We start from the raw sequence: 18,240 nt of genomic DNA, 5'->3' as shown, positions 1-18,240 counted from the left end.
AACTTCATTGATGCCAACTTGTGACAATAAGCGATTATTATTATGAAACCATTGTCGTAAAAGTCCACCTGGTCCACTACTTTAGGGAAGGAGACGTGCCGCTACAAAGGCTCTGGAAAGTGCCAAGCAACAACCTGATGTACTCATACTCACGGAATTACACCTTAAAGATAATGTCCCAGACACCACTATCACCAGCAGGACAGACCCAGCAGAGGTGGCAGCAGATTGATCTACAGTTGGTATTAGCCAATGAATAACTTCTCTTGGAAGAAGCAAGTACACAGAATATAGTCTGGGTACTTCAATGTCCATTGTCAGGAGTGGCCGGGTTCTAAACTGCTAGACTGACCTGTGGCAGGGAGTGAGGGAACCAAAAAGAGGGAAAAGCATACCTTACCAACTTGCTTCCCATGACAGTATCAGTAGAGGTGACCACCACACAGTCCTCATGGAGACAAAGTCCCATCTTCACACTGAAGATACTTTCCATCATGTTGTGTGGCACTACCATCGTGCTAAATGGGATAGATTTTGATTTGATTTGATTTAGTATTGTCACATGTACTAGTATACAGTGAAAAGTATTGTTTCTTGCATGCTGTACAAACAATGCATACCGTACATAGGGAAGGAAGGAGAGACTGCAGAATATAATGTTACAGTTACAGCAAGGTGTAGAGAAAAGATCAACTTAATATGAGGTAGGTCCATTCAAAAGTCTGATGGCAGCAGGGAAGAAGCTGTTCTTGAGTCAGTTGCTACCTGACCTCAAATGTTGGTATCTTTTTCCTGATGGAAGAAGGTGGAAGAGAGTATGTCTGGGGTGCATAGGGTCCTTAATTATGCTGGCTGCCTTTCCGAGGCAGCAGGAATTATAGATAGAGTCAATGGATGGCAGGCTGGTTTGCATGATGGACTGGGCTTTATTCATGATCTTCTGTAATTTCCTGCGGTCTTGGGCAGAGCAGGCTCCATACCAAGCTGTGATACAACCAGAGAGAATGCTTTCTATGGTGCATCTGTAGAAGTTGGTGAAAGTCGTAGCTGACATGCCAAATTTCCTTAGTCTTCTGAGAAAGTAGTCGTTGGTGGGCTTTCTTAACTATAGTGTCAGCATAGGGAGACCAGGACAGGTTGTTGGTGATCTGTACACCTAAAAACTTGAAGCTCTCAACCCTTTCTACTTCGTTCCCATTGATGTAGACAGGGGCATGTTCTCCACGATGCTTCCTGAAGTCGATGACAATCTCCTTCATTTTGTTGACATTGAGGAAGAGATTATTGTTGTTGCCCCAGATCACCAGATTCTCTATCTCATTCCTGTACTCTGTCTCGTCATTGTTTGAAATCCGACCCACTACGGTGGTGTCATCTGCAAATTTGAAAATCGAGTTGGAGGGGAATTTGGCCACATAGTCATATGTGTATCAGTAGTATAATAGGGGGCTGAGGACACACCTTTGTGGGGCACTGGTGTTGAGGATGATCGTGGAGGAGGCGTTGTTGCCTATCTTTACTGATTGTGGTCTGTGGGTTAGAAAGTTCAAGATCCAGTCGCAGAGGGAAGAGCCGAGGCCAAGGCCACGGAGTTTGGAGATGAGTTTTGTAGAAATAATTGTGTTGAAGGCTGAGCTGTAGTCGATAAATAGGAGTCTGACATTGGTGTCTTTATTATCTAGGTGTTCCAGGGTAGAGTGCAGGGCCATGGAGATGGCGTCTGCTGTGGACCTGTTGCAGTGGTAGGCGAACTGTAGTGGATTAAGACAATCCGGGAGGCTTGAGTTGATTCATGCCATGACTAACCTTTTGAAGTACTTCATGATGATGAATGTCAGAGCCACTGGATGATAGTCATTAAGGCATGCTGCTTGGCTTTTTTTTTGGTACAGGAATGATGGTCGTCTTCTTGAAGCAGATAGGGACCTCAGATTGTTGTAAAGAGAGATTGAAGATGTCTCCGAATACCCCCGCCAGCTGATCCGTGCAAGACCTGAGTGCTCGTCCGGGTACCCCATCCGGGCTAGTGGCTTTTCGTGGGTTGACCTTCGAGAAGGCTGCTCTGACGTCTGCAATGGTGATCTCAGAAATAAGTTCATCTGCGGCTTCTGGGGTGTAGGGCTCGCTCTGGCTGACCTCTTGCTCAAAGCGGGCATAGAATGCATTGAGTTCATCAGGGAGGGGTGCATTGGAGCCGGCGATTTTACATGTCTTCATCTTGCAGCCCGTTATGTCTTGCAGACCTTGCCATAGACAGCGGGGTCCGTGTGGCTAGCCTGGGACTTGAGCTTGGTACTGTCTTTTGGCATCTTTGATGGATTTCTTTAGATCATATCTGGCTTTCTTGTGTAGGTCAGGGTCGCTTGACTTGAACACCTCAGACCTAGACTTTAGCAAGCAGTGGATATCCCTGTTCATCCAGGGTTTCCGGTTGGGAAACACATGGATTTGCTTCTTTGGCACACAGTCTTGTACACATTAACTAATGAAGTCATGATGTGGAGACGCTGGCGTTGGACGGGGTGAGCACAGTAAGAAGTCTTACAACACCAGGTTAAAGTCCAACAGGTTTGTTTCAAATCACTAGCTTTCGCAGCACTGCTCCTTCCTCAGGTGAATGAAGAGGAATGAAGAGGACCTCTTCATTCACCTGAGGAAGGAGCAGTGCTCCGAAGGCTAGTGATTTGAAACAAACCTGTTGGACTTTACCCTGGTGTTGTAAGACTTCTTACTAATGAAGTCAGTTACTGTAGTGGCATTCAGGCTGTTCGCAGAGTTTTTAAATACTGACCAGTCCACTGACTCTAAGCAGGAGGAGATCATCCAATTTCTCAGACCAACAATGCACGACTTTCTTTGTTGGATTCTCCCACTTCAGTTTTTGCTTATATGCCGGGAGCAGGAGCACAGCCTTGTGGTCAGATTTGCCAAAGTGTGGATGGGAAATAGAGCGGTAGGCATGTTTTATATTTGTGTAGTAGAGGTCCAGGGAGATTGGGCCTCTGGTGGAACAGATAGCATGTTGGTGGTAACTTGGTGGTACACCCTTGAGCTTGGCCTGATTGAAGTCCCCAGCTACAATGAACAAGGCCTCTGGATGTTTCGATTCATGACTATTTGTGGTGGTGAATATTGCATCCAGTGCGATTTTCACGTTCGCATGGGGTGGGATGTAAACTGCCGTCAGGATAACAGAGCTGAATTCCCGTGGAAGGTAGTAGGGGGGGGGCATTTTAGCGTCAGGTATTCTAGGTCCGGGGAGCACAAAGTCACCAGTGTTGCTACATCTAGACACCAGGAGGTGTTGATCAGGAGGCAGACCCCACCTCCCGTAGTCTTGCCTGAGACTGCCTTATGGTCCATTCGGTGGATTGAGAAGCCCTCTGGTTATAGGGCACAGTCCAGTGAAGCAGGAGGGAGCCACATCTCTGTGAAACAGAGTACACAGCCATCCCTTAGTTCTCTTTGAAAGGTGAGTCTGGCTTTAAGTTGATCTAGCTTGTTTTCTAGAGATTGGACATTAGGAGTAAGCTAGGCAGAGGGGCTTTGGGGCCGTGGTGTTTCACTCTCACCTGTAAGCCTGCACGTTTTCCACGCTTCCTGGAGTGACTACTTCTTTTCGAGCCTGGGAGACAGTGAGAGTATGCAGTGTTAAGGGAATAGTTGTGTCCAATGAGGTTATTCACTCTGGTCGGTGTGTGGATGGAGGATTTGTTGCCTTGCTTTGAATAGATCTAGCAGCTCAAGACTGGACCCTGACAACATTCCAGCAATTGTACTGAAGACATTTGGTCCTAAACTTGCCCTTAGCCAAACTGTTCCAGTGCATCGAAGGGGCTGGTTTAACCATACCAGCCTCCCTGAACAGGCACCAGAATGTGGCGACTAGGGGCTTTTCACAGTAACTTCATTGAAGCCTGTGACAATAAGCGATTATCATTATTATTAGCACAGTGGGCTAAATAGCTGCCTTGCAATGCAGAACAATGCCAGCAGCGTGGGTTCAATTCCCGTACCAGCCTCCCCGGACAGGTGCTGGAATGTGGCGACTAGGGGCTTTTCACAGTAACTTCATTGAAGCCAACTTGTGACAATAAGTTATTATTATTTACAACACGAGCCTCTTCAGCTGCTTCATCAACAACCTTCCTTCCATCATAAAGTCAGAGGTGGAGATGTTCACAGATGTACAGCATCGTTCGCAACTCTTCAAATACTGAAGCTGTACATGTCCAAATGCAGCAAGACCTAAACCATTTCCAAGCTTGTGTGGCACGAACGTGACTTCAGAAGACTGTCAAAACATTGGAGAGAGTGCAGAAGAGATGTCCGAGAATGGTTCCAGCAATGAGGGACTTTAGTTACATAGAAATATAGAAAATAGAAGCAGGAGGAGGCCATTCGGCCTTTCGAGCTTGCTTCACCATTCATTAGGATGATGGTTGATCATCAAGTCCAATACCCTAATCCCGCTTCACCCCCCCCTCCCCCCCCATATCCCATGATCCCTTTAGCCCGCAAGAGCTTTCTCTAAATCCTTCTTGAAATTATACAACGCTTTGGCCTCAACTTCTTTCTGCAGTAGAACCACATGGCTGGTTTAGCTCAGCAGGCTAGACAGCTGGTTTGTGTTGCAGAGCAAGGCCAGCAGCGCGGGTTCAATTCCTGTGCCAGCTTACCTGAACAGGTGCTGGTATGTGGCGACTAGGGGCTTTTCACAGTAACTTCATACTTGTGACAATAAAAGATTATTTTTTTAAAAATAAAATATTTTATTCAAGATTTTTGGCCAAACATAACAGTACGTAGTGTTTCTTTTACACAACAATAAAGCAATATAAATAACAGTGGCCAGTTTTAAACAAATAAATAAATAATATATAAACAAAAACAAAACTGAATGGCAACTGCCGTGTCCAAAATAAATCCTCTCCAAAAATACAATCCAACATACAATTACCTATAACAAATACCTATACATATTATACATATACAATAACATCTCTGAGAGTCCGTTTGATTCCTCCCCCCCACCCTTGCCCCCCCCCCCCCTGGGTTGCTGCTGTTGTCTACTTCTTTTCCATTCCCTCTATCTTTCTGTGAGGTAATCGACGAACGGTTGCCACCGCCTGGTGAACCCGAGCCGAACCCCTTAACACAAACTTAATCCGTTCTAACTTTATAAACCCTGCCATGTCGTTTATCCAGGTCTCCACACCCGGGAGTTTGGCTTCCTTCCACATTAACAATATCCTGCGCCGGGCTACTAGGGACGCAAAGGCCAACACGTCAGCCTCTCTCGCCTCCTGCACTCCCGGCTCTTCTGCAACCCCAAATATAGCCAACCCCCAGCTTGGTTCGACCCGGACCCCCACCACCTTTGAAAGCACCTTTGCCACCCCCACCCAGAACCCCTGTAGTGCCGGGCATGACCAGAACATGTGGATGTGATTCGCTGGGCCTCTCGAGCATCTCGCACACCTATCCTCTACCCCCCAAAATTTACTAAGCCGTGCTCCAGTCATATGCGCCCTGTGTAACACCTTAAATTGTATCAGGCTTAGCCTGGCACGTGAGGACGATGAGTTTACCCTACATAGGGCATCAGCCCACAGCCCCTCCTCAATCTCCTCCCCCAGTTCTTCTTCCCATTTCCCTTACAGCTCATCTACCATGATCTCCCCCTCGTCCCTCATTTCCCTGTATATGTCCGACACCTTACCATCGCCCACCCATGTCTCTGAGATCACTCTATCCTGCACCTCCTGCGTCGGGAGCTGCAGGAATTCCCTCACCTGTTGCCTCGCAAAAATTGCATGTACCGAAATGCATTCCGTCAGCGCTCCCAGACTCGCAAACGTCCCATCTACAAACAGATCTCTCAGTTGTACTACCCCAGCTCTTTGCCATGCTCCAAATCCCCCATCCATTCTCCCCGGAACAAACCTATGATTGTTTCTTATCGGGTACTGCACCGAAGCTCCCGTCCTTCCCCTATGCCGTCTCCACTGCCCCCAAATTTTCAATGTAGCAACCACCACCGGGCTTGTGGTGTATTTCTTTGGTGAGAACGGCAATGGTGCCGTCACCATTGCTTGTAGGCTAGTCCCCCTGCAGGACGCCCTCTCCAATCTCTTCCACGCCGCTCCCTCCCCTTCTCCCATCCACTTACACACCATTGAAACATTGGCGGCCCAGTAGTACTCACTGAGGCTCGGTAGTGCCAGCCCCCCCCTGTCCCTACTACGCTGCAAGAATCCCCTCCTCACTCTCGGGGTCTTCCCAGCCCACACAAAACTCATAATACTCTTCTCGATTCTTTTGAAAAATGCCTTCGTGACCACCACCGGGAGGCACTGAAACACAAAAAGGAATATTGGGAGGACCACCATTTTAACCGCCTGCACCCTACCTGCCAATGACAGGGACACCATGTCCCATCTCTTAAAGTCCTCCTCCATCTGTTCCACCAACCGCGTTAAATTAAGCCTGTGTAATGTACCCCAATTCTTGGCAATCTGGATCCCCAAGTACCGGAAGTCCCTTGTTACCTTCCTCAACGGTAAATCCTCTATCTCTCTGCTCTGCTCCCCTGGATGCACCACAAACAACTCACTTTTCCCCATGTTCAGTTTATACCCTGAAAAATCCCCAAACTCCCAAAGTATCTGCATTATCTCTGGCATCCCCTCCGCCGGGTCCGCCACATATAGCAACAAATGTGTTCTTCTCCCCCCCCCCCGAGTACTCCCCTCCACTTCCTGGAACCCCTCAATGCTATGGCCAGGGGTTCAATCGCCAGTGCAAACAATAACGGGGACAGAGGACAACCCTGCCTCGTCCCTCTATGGAGCCGAAAATAGTCAGACCCCCGTCCATTCGTGACCACGCTCGCCATCGGGGCCCTATACAGCAACTGTACCCACCTGATATACCCATCCCCAAAACCAAATCTCCTCAGCACCTCCCACAAATAATCCCACTCCACTCTATCAAATGCTTTCTCGGCATCCATCGCCACCACTATCTCCGCTTCCCCCTCTGGTGGGGGCATCATCATTACCCCTAGCAGCCTCCGTATATTTGTATTCAGCTGTCTCCCCTTCACAAACCCAGTTTGGTCCTCATGAACCACCCCCGGGACACAATCCTCTATCCTCATTGCCATTACCTTGGCCAGAATCTTAGCGTCCACATTCAGGAGGGAAATGGGCCTGTAGGACCCGCATTGCAGCGGGTCTTTTTCCTTCTTTAGGAGGAGCGATATCGTTGCCTCTGACATAGTCGGGTGCAGCTGCCCCCTTTCCCTCGCCTCATTAAAGGTTCTCATCAGTAGCGGGGCCAGCAAGTCCATATATTTCCTATAGAATTCAACTGGGAATCCGTCTGGTCCCGGGGCCTTCCCCGCCTGCATGCTCCCAAACCCTTTCACCACTTCCTCCGTCTCAATCTGTGCTCCCAGTCCCACCCTGTCCTGCTCCTCCACCTTAGGAAATTCCAGCTAATCCAGAAAGCACATCATTCTCTCCTTCCCATCCGGGGGCTGAGCTTCATATAATCTTTCATAAAATGCCTTGAACACTCCATTCACTCTCTCCGCTCCCCGCTCCATCTCTCCCTCCTCATCTCTCACCCCCCCTAGCTCCCTCACTGCTCCCCTTTTCCTCAGTTGGTGGGCTAGCAACCTGCTCGCCTTCTCCCCGTATTCGTACTGTACACCCTGTGCCTTCCTCTATTGTGCCTCTGCATTACCCGTAGTCAACAAGTCAAATTCTACATGTAGCCTTTGCCTTTCCCTGTACAGCCCCTCCTCCGGTGCCTCCGCATATTGTCTGTCCACCCTCAGAAGTTCTTTCAACAACCGCTCCCTTTCCCTACCCTCCTGCTTTCCTTTATGTGCCCGAATAGATATCAGCTCCCCTCTAACCACTGCCTTCAGCGCCTCCCAGACCACTTCCACCTGTACCTCCCCATTATCATTGAGTTCCAAGTACCTTTCAATACACCCCCTCACCCTTAAGCACACCCCCTCATCTGCCAATAATCCCATGTCCCTTCTCCAGGGTGGACGCTGTTGTTTTTCTTCCCCTATCTCCAGGTCCACCCAATGTGGAGCATGATCCGAAATGGCTATAGCCGTGTACTCCATCCCCGTCACCTTTGGGATCAGTGCCCTTCCCAAAACAAAAAAATCTATTTGTGAATAAACTTTGTAGACATAGGAGAAAAACGAAAACTCCTTTCTCCTAGGTCTACTAAATCTCCAGGGGTCTATTCCTCCCATCTGCTCCATAAAGTCCTTAAGCACCCTAGCTGCAGCCGGCCTCCTTCCGGTCCTGGACCTCGATCTGTCCAGCCCTGGGTCCAGCACCGTATTAAAATCTCCACCCATTACCAACTTCCCCACTTCTAGGTCCGGGATTCGTCCTAACATACGCCTCATAAAGTTGGCATCATCCCAGTTCGGGGCATACACGTTCACTAATACCACCGCTTCCCCTTGCAATTTGCCACTCACCATAACGTATCTGCCCCCACTATCCGCCACTATAGTCTTTGCCTCAAACATTACCCGCTTCCCCACTAGTATGGCCACCCCCCTGTTTTTTGCGTCTAGCCCCGAATGAGAAGCATAACCACATCTGCCTTAAGTTTCTTTAGGTGTGCGAGTACCCGTGCCCTCTTAATCGGCCCATTCAGCCCTCTCACATTCCACGTGATCAACCGGGTTGGGGGGCTCTTTACCCCCCCCCCTTGATGACTAGCCATCTCCTTTTTCAATCCAGCTCCTCACCCGGTTCCCACGTAGCCATACCTCCCCCAAGCGGCGCCCCCCCGCCCCGACCACCCCCCCCCATACCAGCTCCCCCTTCTCCCCAGCAGCAGCAACCCAGTTAACCCACCCCCGCTAGATCCCAAACTAGCGTAATTGCACCCCCCATGTTGCTCCCAGAAGTCAGCAAACTCTGGCCTACCTCGGCTTCCCCCCGTGACCTCAGCTCACACTGTGCGAGGCCCCCTCCTGCCTGCTTCCCTGTTCCCGCTGTGATTACCATAGCGCGGGAACAAAGCCCACGCTTCCCTTTTGGCCCCGCCCCCAATGGCCGACGCCCTCAGCTCCTCATCCTCCCTCCCCCCCTCCCCCACGACATGGGGAAGAGAGAAAAGTTACAGGGTCGCAGGATTAACAACTTGGGAAGTCATCTCTTCCCTCTTTTCCCCCCCTTCATCCCACATATTCACCCCACCACTTTGTCCCAAACGTTCTTTTTATGGCCCGCTCACTCCAGTTTCTCCTCGACAATAAATGTCCACGCCTCGTCTGCCGTTTCGAAGTAGTGGTGTTTCCCTTGATGTTTGACCTACAGTCTTGCCGATTGCAGCATTCCAAATTTAATCTTCCGTTTGTGCAGCACCGCCTTTGCCCGATTAAAGCTTGCCCTCCTTCTCGCCACCTCCGCACTCCAATCTTGATACACGCGGATCACCGCGTTCTCCCACCTACTGCTCCGAGTTTTCTTTGCCCATCTGAGGACCATCTCTCTGTCCTTATATCGGAGAAATCTCACCACTATGGCTCGTGGAATTTCTCCAGCCCTCGGTCTTCGCGCCATAACTCGATAGGCTCCCTCCACCTCCAGCGGACCCGTCGGGGCCTCCGATCCCATTAACGAGTGCAGCATCGTGCTCACATATGCCCCGACGTCCGCCCCTTCTACACCTTCGGGAAGACCAAGAATCCTTAAATTCTTCCTCCTCGCATTATTCTCCAGCACCTCCAGCCTTTCCACACACCTTTTGTGTTGTGCCTCGTGCATCTCCGTCTTCACCACCAGGCCCTGTATGTCGTCCTCATTCTCAGCAGCCTTTGCCTTCACGACCCGAAGCTCCTGTTCCTGGGTCTTTTGCTCCTCCTTTAGCCCCTCAATCGCTTGTAATATCGGGGCCAACAGCTCCTTCTTCATCTCCTTTTTGAGTTCTTCCACGTAACACCGCAGGAACTCTTGTTGGTCAGGGCCCCATATTAAACTGCCTCCTTCCGACGCCATCTTGCTTTGTGCCTGCCTTCCTGGCCGTTGCTCTAGAGGATCCACCGCAATCCAGCCACTTTCCTCTCTTTTTTCCATCCGTGTCCAGGGGGGATTCCCTTCTGGATTACAGCACAGTGTTTTTTGCCGTTAAAGTTGCCGTTGGGGCTCCTATCAAGAGCCCAAAAGTCCGTTCCACCGGGAGCTGCTGAAACGTGTGACCTAGCTGGTCATCGCCGCACCCGGAAGCCTATAAAAGATTATTATTAAGGGGCTGGTTTAGAACACTGGGCTATATAGCTGGCTTTTAAAGCAGACCAAGGCAGGCCAGCAGCATGGTTCAATTCCCGTACCAGCCTCCCCGAACAGGCGCCGGAATGAGGCGACTAGGGGCTTTTCACAGTAACTTCATTGAAGCCTACTTGTGACAATAAGCGATTTTCATTTCATTTCAATTCCACAACTTAACCCCTCTCTGGGTGAAGAAGTTTCTCCTCACCTCAGTCCTAAAAGGTTCACCCCTTATCCTCAAACTATGATCACTAGTTCTGGACTCCCCCACCATCAGTAAATTGCAGTAAACTATGTTTATTTCTGTACTCAAATCTTCTCGCTATGAAGGCCAACGTATCATTTTTCTGATTTACTGCACGCTTACTTTCAGCAACTGATGCACGAGGACACCAAGGTCTTGTTGAGTATCCACCCCTCTCAATTTACACCCATTCAAATAATAATCTGCCTTCCTATTTTTGCTACCGAAATGGATAACTCACATTTATCCACATGATACTGAATATGCCATTCATGTGCCCACTCACTCAGCCTGTCCAAATCCCACTGAAGCATCTCTGCGTCCTCCTCACAGCTCATCCTCCTATCCAGCTTTGTTTCATCTGCAAATTTGGAGATAATATATTTAGTTCTCTCGTCCATATCATTAGTATATAATGTGAACAATTGAGGTCCTAGCATAGATCCCTGCAGTACCCCGCTAGTCACTGCCTGCCAATCAGAAAAAGACCCCTTTATTCCAATATTTTGCTTCCTGTCTGCTAACCATATTTCTATCCATCTCAAGACACTACCCGTAATCCCATGCACTACAACTTTACATATTAACCTGCTATATGAAAGCCTTCTGAAAGTCTAAATAAACCATATCCACTAGTTCTCCCTGGTCATCTCTAGTAGTTACATCTTCAAAGAATTGTAGTAGATTTGGCAAGCATGATTTCCCTTTCGTAAATCCATGCTGATTACACCACTGCTTTCCAAATGTGATGCTTTGAAACCTTTGATAATAGACTCCAGCAACTTCCCTACTACCGATGATTCGCTCACTGGTTTATAGTTTTTTTTTCTCTACCTCCCTTTTTGAATAGCAGGCTTACATTCGCTACCCTCCAATCTGCAGGAACCATTCCAGAGTCCAAAGAATTTTGGAAAATGACCACTAGTGCATCTACTATTTCTAGAACCACTTCCTTAAGTACTCTGGGATGAAGATTATCCGGCCCAGGAGATTTGTCCACCTTCAATCCCATTAATTCCCCCCAAACTATTTCTTTACTAATACTACTTTCCTTCAGCTCCGCACTAAAACTTTGTTTCTCAGAATGTCCGGTACATTATTCATGTCTTCCTTTGTAAAGACAGGAGCAAAGTCTGTGGTGTTCTTCTCTTGTGCCAAATAGGAATAAGCAACTTTTGGAGTTAATCTATTCGCCATTGCCTGTCCGCTGTCCTTCCATTCAGTAATGCTTCCCAGTCTGTCATAGCCAGCTCATGCCTCATACCATCATAGTTACCTTTATTGAGAACCCTAGTCTCAGAATCATTGCCTCCTATTCAGCTCGATAAAGAATTCTACAATATTATGGTCACTCATCCACATTATGACCACTCATCCCCAAGGGTTCTCTCACAATTAGATTGTCAACTAATTCTTTCTCATTGCACAATACCCAGTCCAAAATAGCCTGTTCCCTTGTTGGTTCCTCAACATAGTGATCCAGAAAACCATTCCCTATACACTCCAGAAATTACTCCTACATTGTACTGTGACTAATTTGAGTCAGCCAATTTATATGCAGATTAAAGTCACCCAGAATCACAGATGTTCCTTTATCAGCGTGGAAGATCTGATCTTCATTAATCTTCCGGTGAAATCTGCGTCACTGGCAATACATGCAGAGGAGGCAAGTGTGACTAATTTTGACATGAATAGGTTAGACAAGCTAGGCTGTTCTCCTTAGAACGAGAGCTGACCGGAGATTTGATAGAGGTATTCAAGATGATGAGGAGTCTAAGTCGCTGGGTCAAAATCCTGGAACTCCCTCCCTATCCATTCAGTGGCTGTAACAACACCTTAGAGACTGCAGCTGTTCGACAAGGCAGATAAACTCCACCTCCTTCAGGGCAACTAGGGATGGGCAACAACTGCTGGTCTAGCCAGCGGTGCAATCATAAATAATCCATAAACTTAACATAGATTCTATTTCATTTTCATGGAGAGATACATGGGTGACTTTCCTTACTCCCACCCTAAAGCCAAGAGTTTGGGATGATTCTGAATACTGCTGTAAGCTTCCTCCACCAAGGCGCTTGGGTGATCTTTTAACAACTTCTCACCTTCCCTCCATTTTCCAACTCTACCCTCGAGCTTTGCGCATTTTGCAAATAATTGTCGTTACATGAGTGTATCTTTTTTCAGGCGACGGTTCTTTGTCGGTATTTCGAGGCTGAGAAGTTTGATTTTACTGGGAAGAAGGTGATTGAGCTCGGGTCTGGGACCGGAATTGTGGGCATTTTAGTGGCGCTGCTAGGTAAGTTAATCCTACAGTTGTAATTTCCGGTTCTACCCCTCCATTTACTAATTAAAATGGATATGCATTCGTTTTTAAATTTAGAGTACTCAATTCTCCCCCCCCCCCCCCAAATAAGGGGCAATTTAGCGTGGCCAATCCACCTGCTCTGCACATCTTTGGGGTGAGACCCACGCAGACACTGTGGGAGAACATGCAAACTCCACATGAACAGTGACCCCGGGCCGGGATCGAACCCGGGTCCTCAGTGCTGTGCCGTCCTTAAAACAGATATCCATATAGTTAGTATCATGAGATCATAGAATGGTTTCAGCTCGGCCCTTCCTGCCAGCTCTCCCCATCGGCAGCTTCACGAGTCTCACTCCGCCTCCCTTTCCCGATAGTTCTGCATTTTTATTTTCCCTTTCAGATAATTATCCAACTTCCTTAAAAGAAGCACAAGCGAATCTTCCTCCTCCAAGCGTTCAGGCAGTAAATATTGGATTCGAAACACGGCCTGAACAGAACCGTTTTGTTTTTCCCATCCCGCCATCCGTTTTTCACCAATCATCTAAAACCGGCATCTTTAGTTCTGGATGCTTCCGCCGATGGAAACAGTTGATCTCCAAGAGGGCATCATAGAATATCATAGAATTTACAGTGCAGAAGGAGGCCAATCGGTCTATCGAGTCAAAGAGTGTACAAAGGGATTTAGATAGGTTGAGTGGGCAAATATTTGGCAGATGGAATATAATGTGGGGCAATGTGAACCTGTCCATTTTGGGAGGAGGATGATAAACGCAGTATACTGTTGAAATGGAGAGAGATTGTCGAACTCTGCGGTACAGAGGTGCAGGAGTGACCTTCTCCATCAGTCACAACCTGTTTTTAAGCACAGTACGAAGTCTTACAACACCAGGTTAAAGTCCAACAGGTTTGTTTCGATGTCACTAGCTTTCGGAGCGCTGCTCCTTCCTCAGGTGAATGAAGAGGTATGTTCCAGAAACACATATATAGACAAATTCAAAGATGCCAAACAATGCTTGGAATGCGACCATTAGCAGGTGATTAAATCTTTACAGATCCAGAGATGGGGTAACCCCAGGTTAAAGAGGTGTGAATTGCATCAAGCCAGGACAGTTGGTAGGATTTCGCAGGCCAGATGGTGGGGGATGAATGTAATGTGACATGAATCCCAGGTCCCGGTTGAGGCCGCACTCATGTGTGCGGAACTTGGCTATAAGTTTCTGCTCGGCGATTCTGCGTTGTTGCGCGTCCTGAAGGCCGCCTTGGAGAACGCTTACCTGGAGATCAGAGGCTGAATGTCCTTGACTGCTGAAGTGTTCACCGACTGGAAGGGAACATTCCTGCCTGGTGATTGTTGCGCGATGTCCGTTCATTCGTTGTTGCAGCGTCTGCATGGTCTCGCCAATGTACCACGCTTCGGGACATCCTTTCCTGCAGCGTGTGAGGTAGACAACGTTGGCCGAGTCGCATGAGTACATACCGCGTACCTGGTGGGTGGTGTTCTCGCGTGTAACCCCTCGCCTTGTAGGCCCTCTTCATTCACCTGAGGAAGGAGCAGCGCTCCGAAAGCTAGTGACATCGAAACAAACCTGTTGGACTTTAACCTGGTGTTGTAAGACTTCGTACTGTGCTCACCCCAGTCCAACGCCGGCATCTCCACATCAAGTTTTTAAGCAGGCACAGCACGTGATTAGGGGGGCAAATGGAATGTTCGCGCGTTTAAAAGGGAAACCATCATAAAACTAGGGGCCTGTTGCTACAGCTGTCAATGGCCTTGGTGAGACCACAACTGGTGGCCTGTGTGCAGTTTTTGTCTCATTGATTAAGAAAATATATAATTGCTTTCAAGAAGGTTCATTCGACTGATTCCTGGGTTAAGGGGGTTAACAAGGTTGGACTTTTCCCCAGAGGAGTTTCGAAGAATGAGATATGATCTTCTTAATATATATAAGATCCAGAGGGCACTTGATAAGATGGCCGCTGAGAGGATACTTCTTTTGTGGGGAGTCTCGAACGGTAGGGGACACGGTTTTAATCTAGGAGTCTCCCATTTAAGACTGAGATTAGGAGAATGTTTTGTTTCGTTAGGCCTTTCAAATGCGTTCTCTAGTGAGCACTGTGCAGTTGGATCATTGGATGTATTCAAGACGGAGTTCTACCGGGGTGGGGGAGGTTGTGGTGTGTGGAGGCAGAGGGTACGTGGAGTTGAGGCCACAATCAGGTGAGGAACCACAATATCGAATGCAAGAGCAGGTTCGAGGGACCAAAAGGTCAAACCCGCTCTTGTTTGTTCTATTTGCGCTTCAAGGTGTTTACCTTGTAGGCAAAAATGGAATCTAAGATAAGAATTAGGTAATTCAACTATTCGAGTCTGCACCTCTGTTCAGTTAGACTATGGCTGGTTTATATTATAACTATTTATCCACATGGCTTCCATTGCGCTTAATAGTCTGAAATGAGAAATGTGGCACAGAGATCGCTTTGATATTATCCGGTGACCTCTGCTCCATATGGGAGACCGCAAATACCCAGGTGAATATTGGCTGCTTAGGTCAGGTGATACAAACTACTCGACCCACACGCTAAGCGATGCTGAAGTAAATGTTTCCAGGTCAGGAAATATCTATAGAAAAGAAAAACTTCTCATCTTGTGGGACCTGTGTGCAACCGAGTGGACCTCCACATCCAGCAGCAGGAATTAAACTGATCTGCACTGCAATTGGTCGGAAAGAAATAAAACTCGTGTTGCTAGGCCAAAATTATATGAAAGAATGGTCCAATTATTAAATCTACCTGAATATTAGATCCAGGTGGCAAAGGATACAGCCTTCTGCCAGTAAAGTGGAGTGAGAAAGAAGTTGCCGTTCCGCCGCCACATGTTAATAACATCTTCATTAATAGTTGTATTGTCTCATATTCTCAAAGTTACAAAACCAATGCACAAGTTGACAGGGTAAACCCATAATCCATGTCATTGCTTGCTCCAAAAAACAATTCAAATTCAAGTTGAATCCAATTGATGGTCTCCCCAAGAGAGACATACACATTTCTGTACCAAACCTCCCGAACCCTTTGCCCTCATTTTCCGAATATTGATCAGTTACCTTAGAATGATCTTCCCCCCGCCCCAACACACAACAGTACAACAGTACTTAATGCACTTATAAAAGGAAGAAAGGAACAAATACTAATAGGAAAGCAAGAGGAGGTTCTGAATATCTTGCTGTCCATTATATTCCCTTTGCTTGACAAAGATTGGATTCGCGAAGACTCAGGTATTACGCGTTTCATTTTAAAATAGGCATCCTTTTTTAAAAAAAACATCGAACATGTTTTTCTGTAAATCTCTCATCGCGTTTGTGGAAGGAAGTTAAATAGAACCATACTCATTGTCTTCAAATGTACACTTTCGGGTCAATTGATTTGAGTCTCTCTGTAATGACAGTTCATTAGATCTCGAATATTATAACACTCCCCACTGTCCACATACATAAATACATCCACATGATCTGATCTTCATTAATGTTCCGGTGAAATCTGCATACACTGTCAACACATGCAGAGCAGCGCGTGTGTCTGATTTAAATCTACACAATCCTGTTCAGGACACGTGCTTCCGAATCGATGTGCTGTTCTGCTATTGCCTGTCTCACTCACACTCAGCCCAGGTAACCCTTCTTTTACAGAATTATATTTAGTCTCTATCTCTGCCCCTGTGACCAGAATGGATGTTGCAGCTGGCGCTGTGGGGACACAGCAGAATAATTGTGGTCTTTTATTATATTTACCAGGTGGAGATGTCATTATGACGGACAGACCAAACGTTGTGAAGCAGATTGAATACAACGTCGTTGCTAACGTCCCATCCAGCTCCAGACACCGCGTACAAACCCGTGCCCTGGCCTGGGGCATCGATCAGGATACATTTCCAGCCGACGTTGATGTCGTTCTGGGATCGGACGTAGTTTACAACCCAACGCAATTTCCAAACCTTTTGAAGACACTGCGCCATTTCTGCCGGGAGAAGACGACAATTTACCTGTGTTCTGATGTGAAATATAGAGAAGGCTCCGCCCAATTCCACGATGAGTTCGTGCCAGAGCTGTTTCATAGCGAGGTCATCCATACAAGCGGGCCCAACAGTATTTTCAAAGTAACCAAAAAGGTTCCAGGCAATTAGAACTATTTATGATAAAAAGACGGGGAGAGACAACGATCCATTTCCACTTAACACAGTTCAGAGGAATAAACGAGGTTTATTAACTTTTCAACGGTCAGTTTGAATTAAATACGAGAAATCAAACGGGGCGCAATTTAATTGGTAACTATATTTTGAAATGCACATTAACTTTTATTTATTCAGTTCTGGCCCGCTCACTGAAGGAGTACGTTTCAAAATTTCTAATCGCCTACCTTCAGTTTCATTCTAACTCTGAGAATGTAATTAACCTTCGATGGCCCCACCATCTTCAGCGTCATTCTTCCTTTTAACCTTAAAGGCTCTCATTTCCTCCATTGCGAAATCTGATTGCAAGATGCTACATTTATCCCAGGTGTTATCCCAGTAGCCCTTATGGCTGGAATTCAATCTCTGTATGCTAGAATATGGAATACCGATGATTATGCTGAATGGTAAACTTCAAATTAAAGCCTATTGTTTCACCCGCTTGCATTTATTGGAATTTGAATGTTACGATTGGATGTGTAGCCAAAAAACAATCCTACTCCTACAATAAAGCTTCCCAGCTTAATCTGGTCACGATTTATCTGATGAACTGAAATCCGCATAATTTTAGTGAGCATAGGACATACAGCGCAGAAGGAGGCCATTCGGCCTGTCGAGTCTGCACCGACCTACTTAAGCCCTCACTTCCACCATATCCCCCGTAACCCCTCCTAACCTTTTTGGTCACTCAGGGCAATTTAGCATGGCCAATCCACCTAACCTGCACGTCTTTGGACTGTGGGAGCAAACCGGAGCACCCGGAGGAAACCCACACAGGCACGGGAAGAACATGCAGACTCCGCACAGACAGTGACCCCCCAGCGGGGAATCGATCCTGGGACCCTGGCGCGGTGAAGCCACAGTGCGATCCACTTCTGCTACCGTGCTGCCCCAGGCATGAGCCTGGTTCCTTTTTCTCACACTGCCTCAATCCAACTCGACTTAACGTAATGGACTAAATCTACAAAGGTGAGTCCTTTGCTTTTTTGAGAGGAAGGATTTGGATCTGGTGCTAAAATTAAAGTTCTGCGGTATGCTATTTTTTTATTCACTATCACTACCTCCAGTCGTTACATTTTGGAATCACTGGAGCATTTTCTTTTGCATTACGGGGATTAAGTCATAACACAAATACCTTCATAGTGCAAGCACT

At 47.3% G+C, this 18,240-nt stretch overlaps 1 protein-coding gene across 1 annotated transcript in view; it reads left to right on the top strand.

The window, feature by feature from the left end:
- LOC140407875 (EEF1A lysine methyltransferase 3-like) overlaps positions 1–17,524 on the top strand; it is a 29,269-nt gene extending 11,745 nt beyond the window's left edge. Inside the window, exons 3-4 of the mRNA XM_072495096.1 lie at positions 12,745–12,856; positions 16,654–17,524. Of these exons, the coding sequence (XP_072351197.1) occupies positions 12,745–12,856; positions 16,654–17,042 (501 nt within the window). The 3' untranslated portion in view covers positions 17,043–17,524. The remainder of the gene's footprint in view (positions 1–12,744; positions 12,857–16,653) is intronic.
- Positions 17,525–18,240: the final 716 nt, after the last annotated feature.

The sequence above is a fragment of the Scyliorhinus torazame genome, chromosome 2 (assembly GCF_047496885.1).
Source record: "Scyliorhinus torazame isolate Kashiwa2021f chromosome 2, sScyTor2.1, whole genome shotgun sequence".
Lineage (NCBI taxonomy): Eukaryota > Metazoa > Chordata > Chondrichthyes > Carcharhiniformes > Scyliorhinidae > Scyliorhinus > Scyliorhinus torazame.
This window is presented reverse-complemented; position numbering and strand designations above follow the sequence as displayed.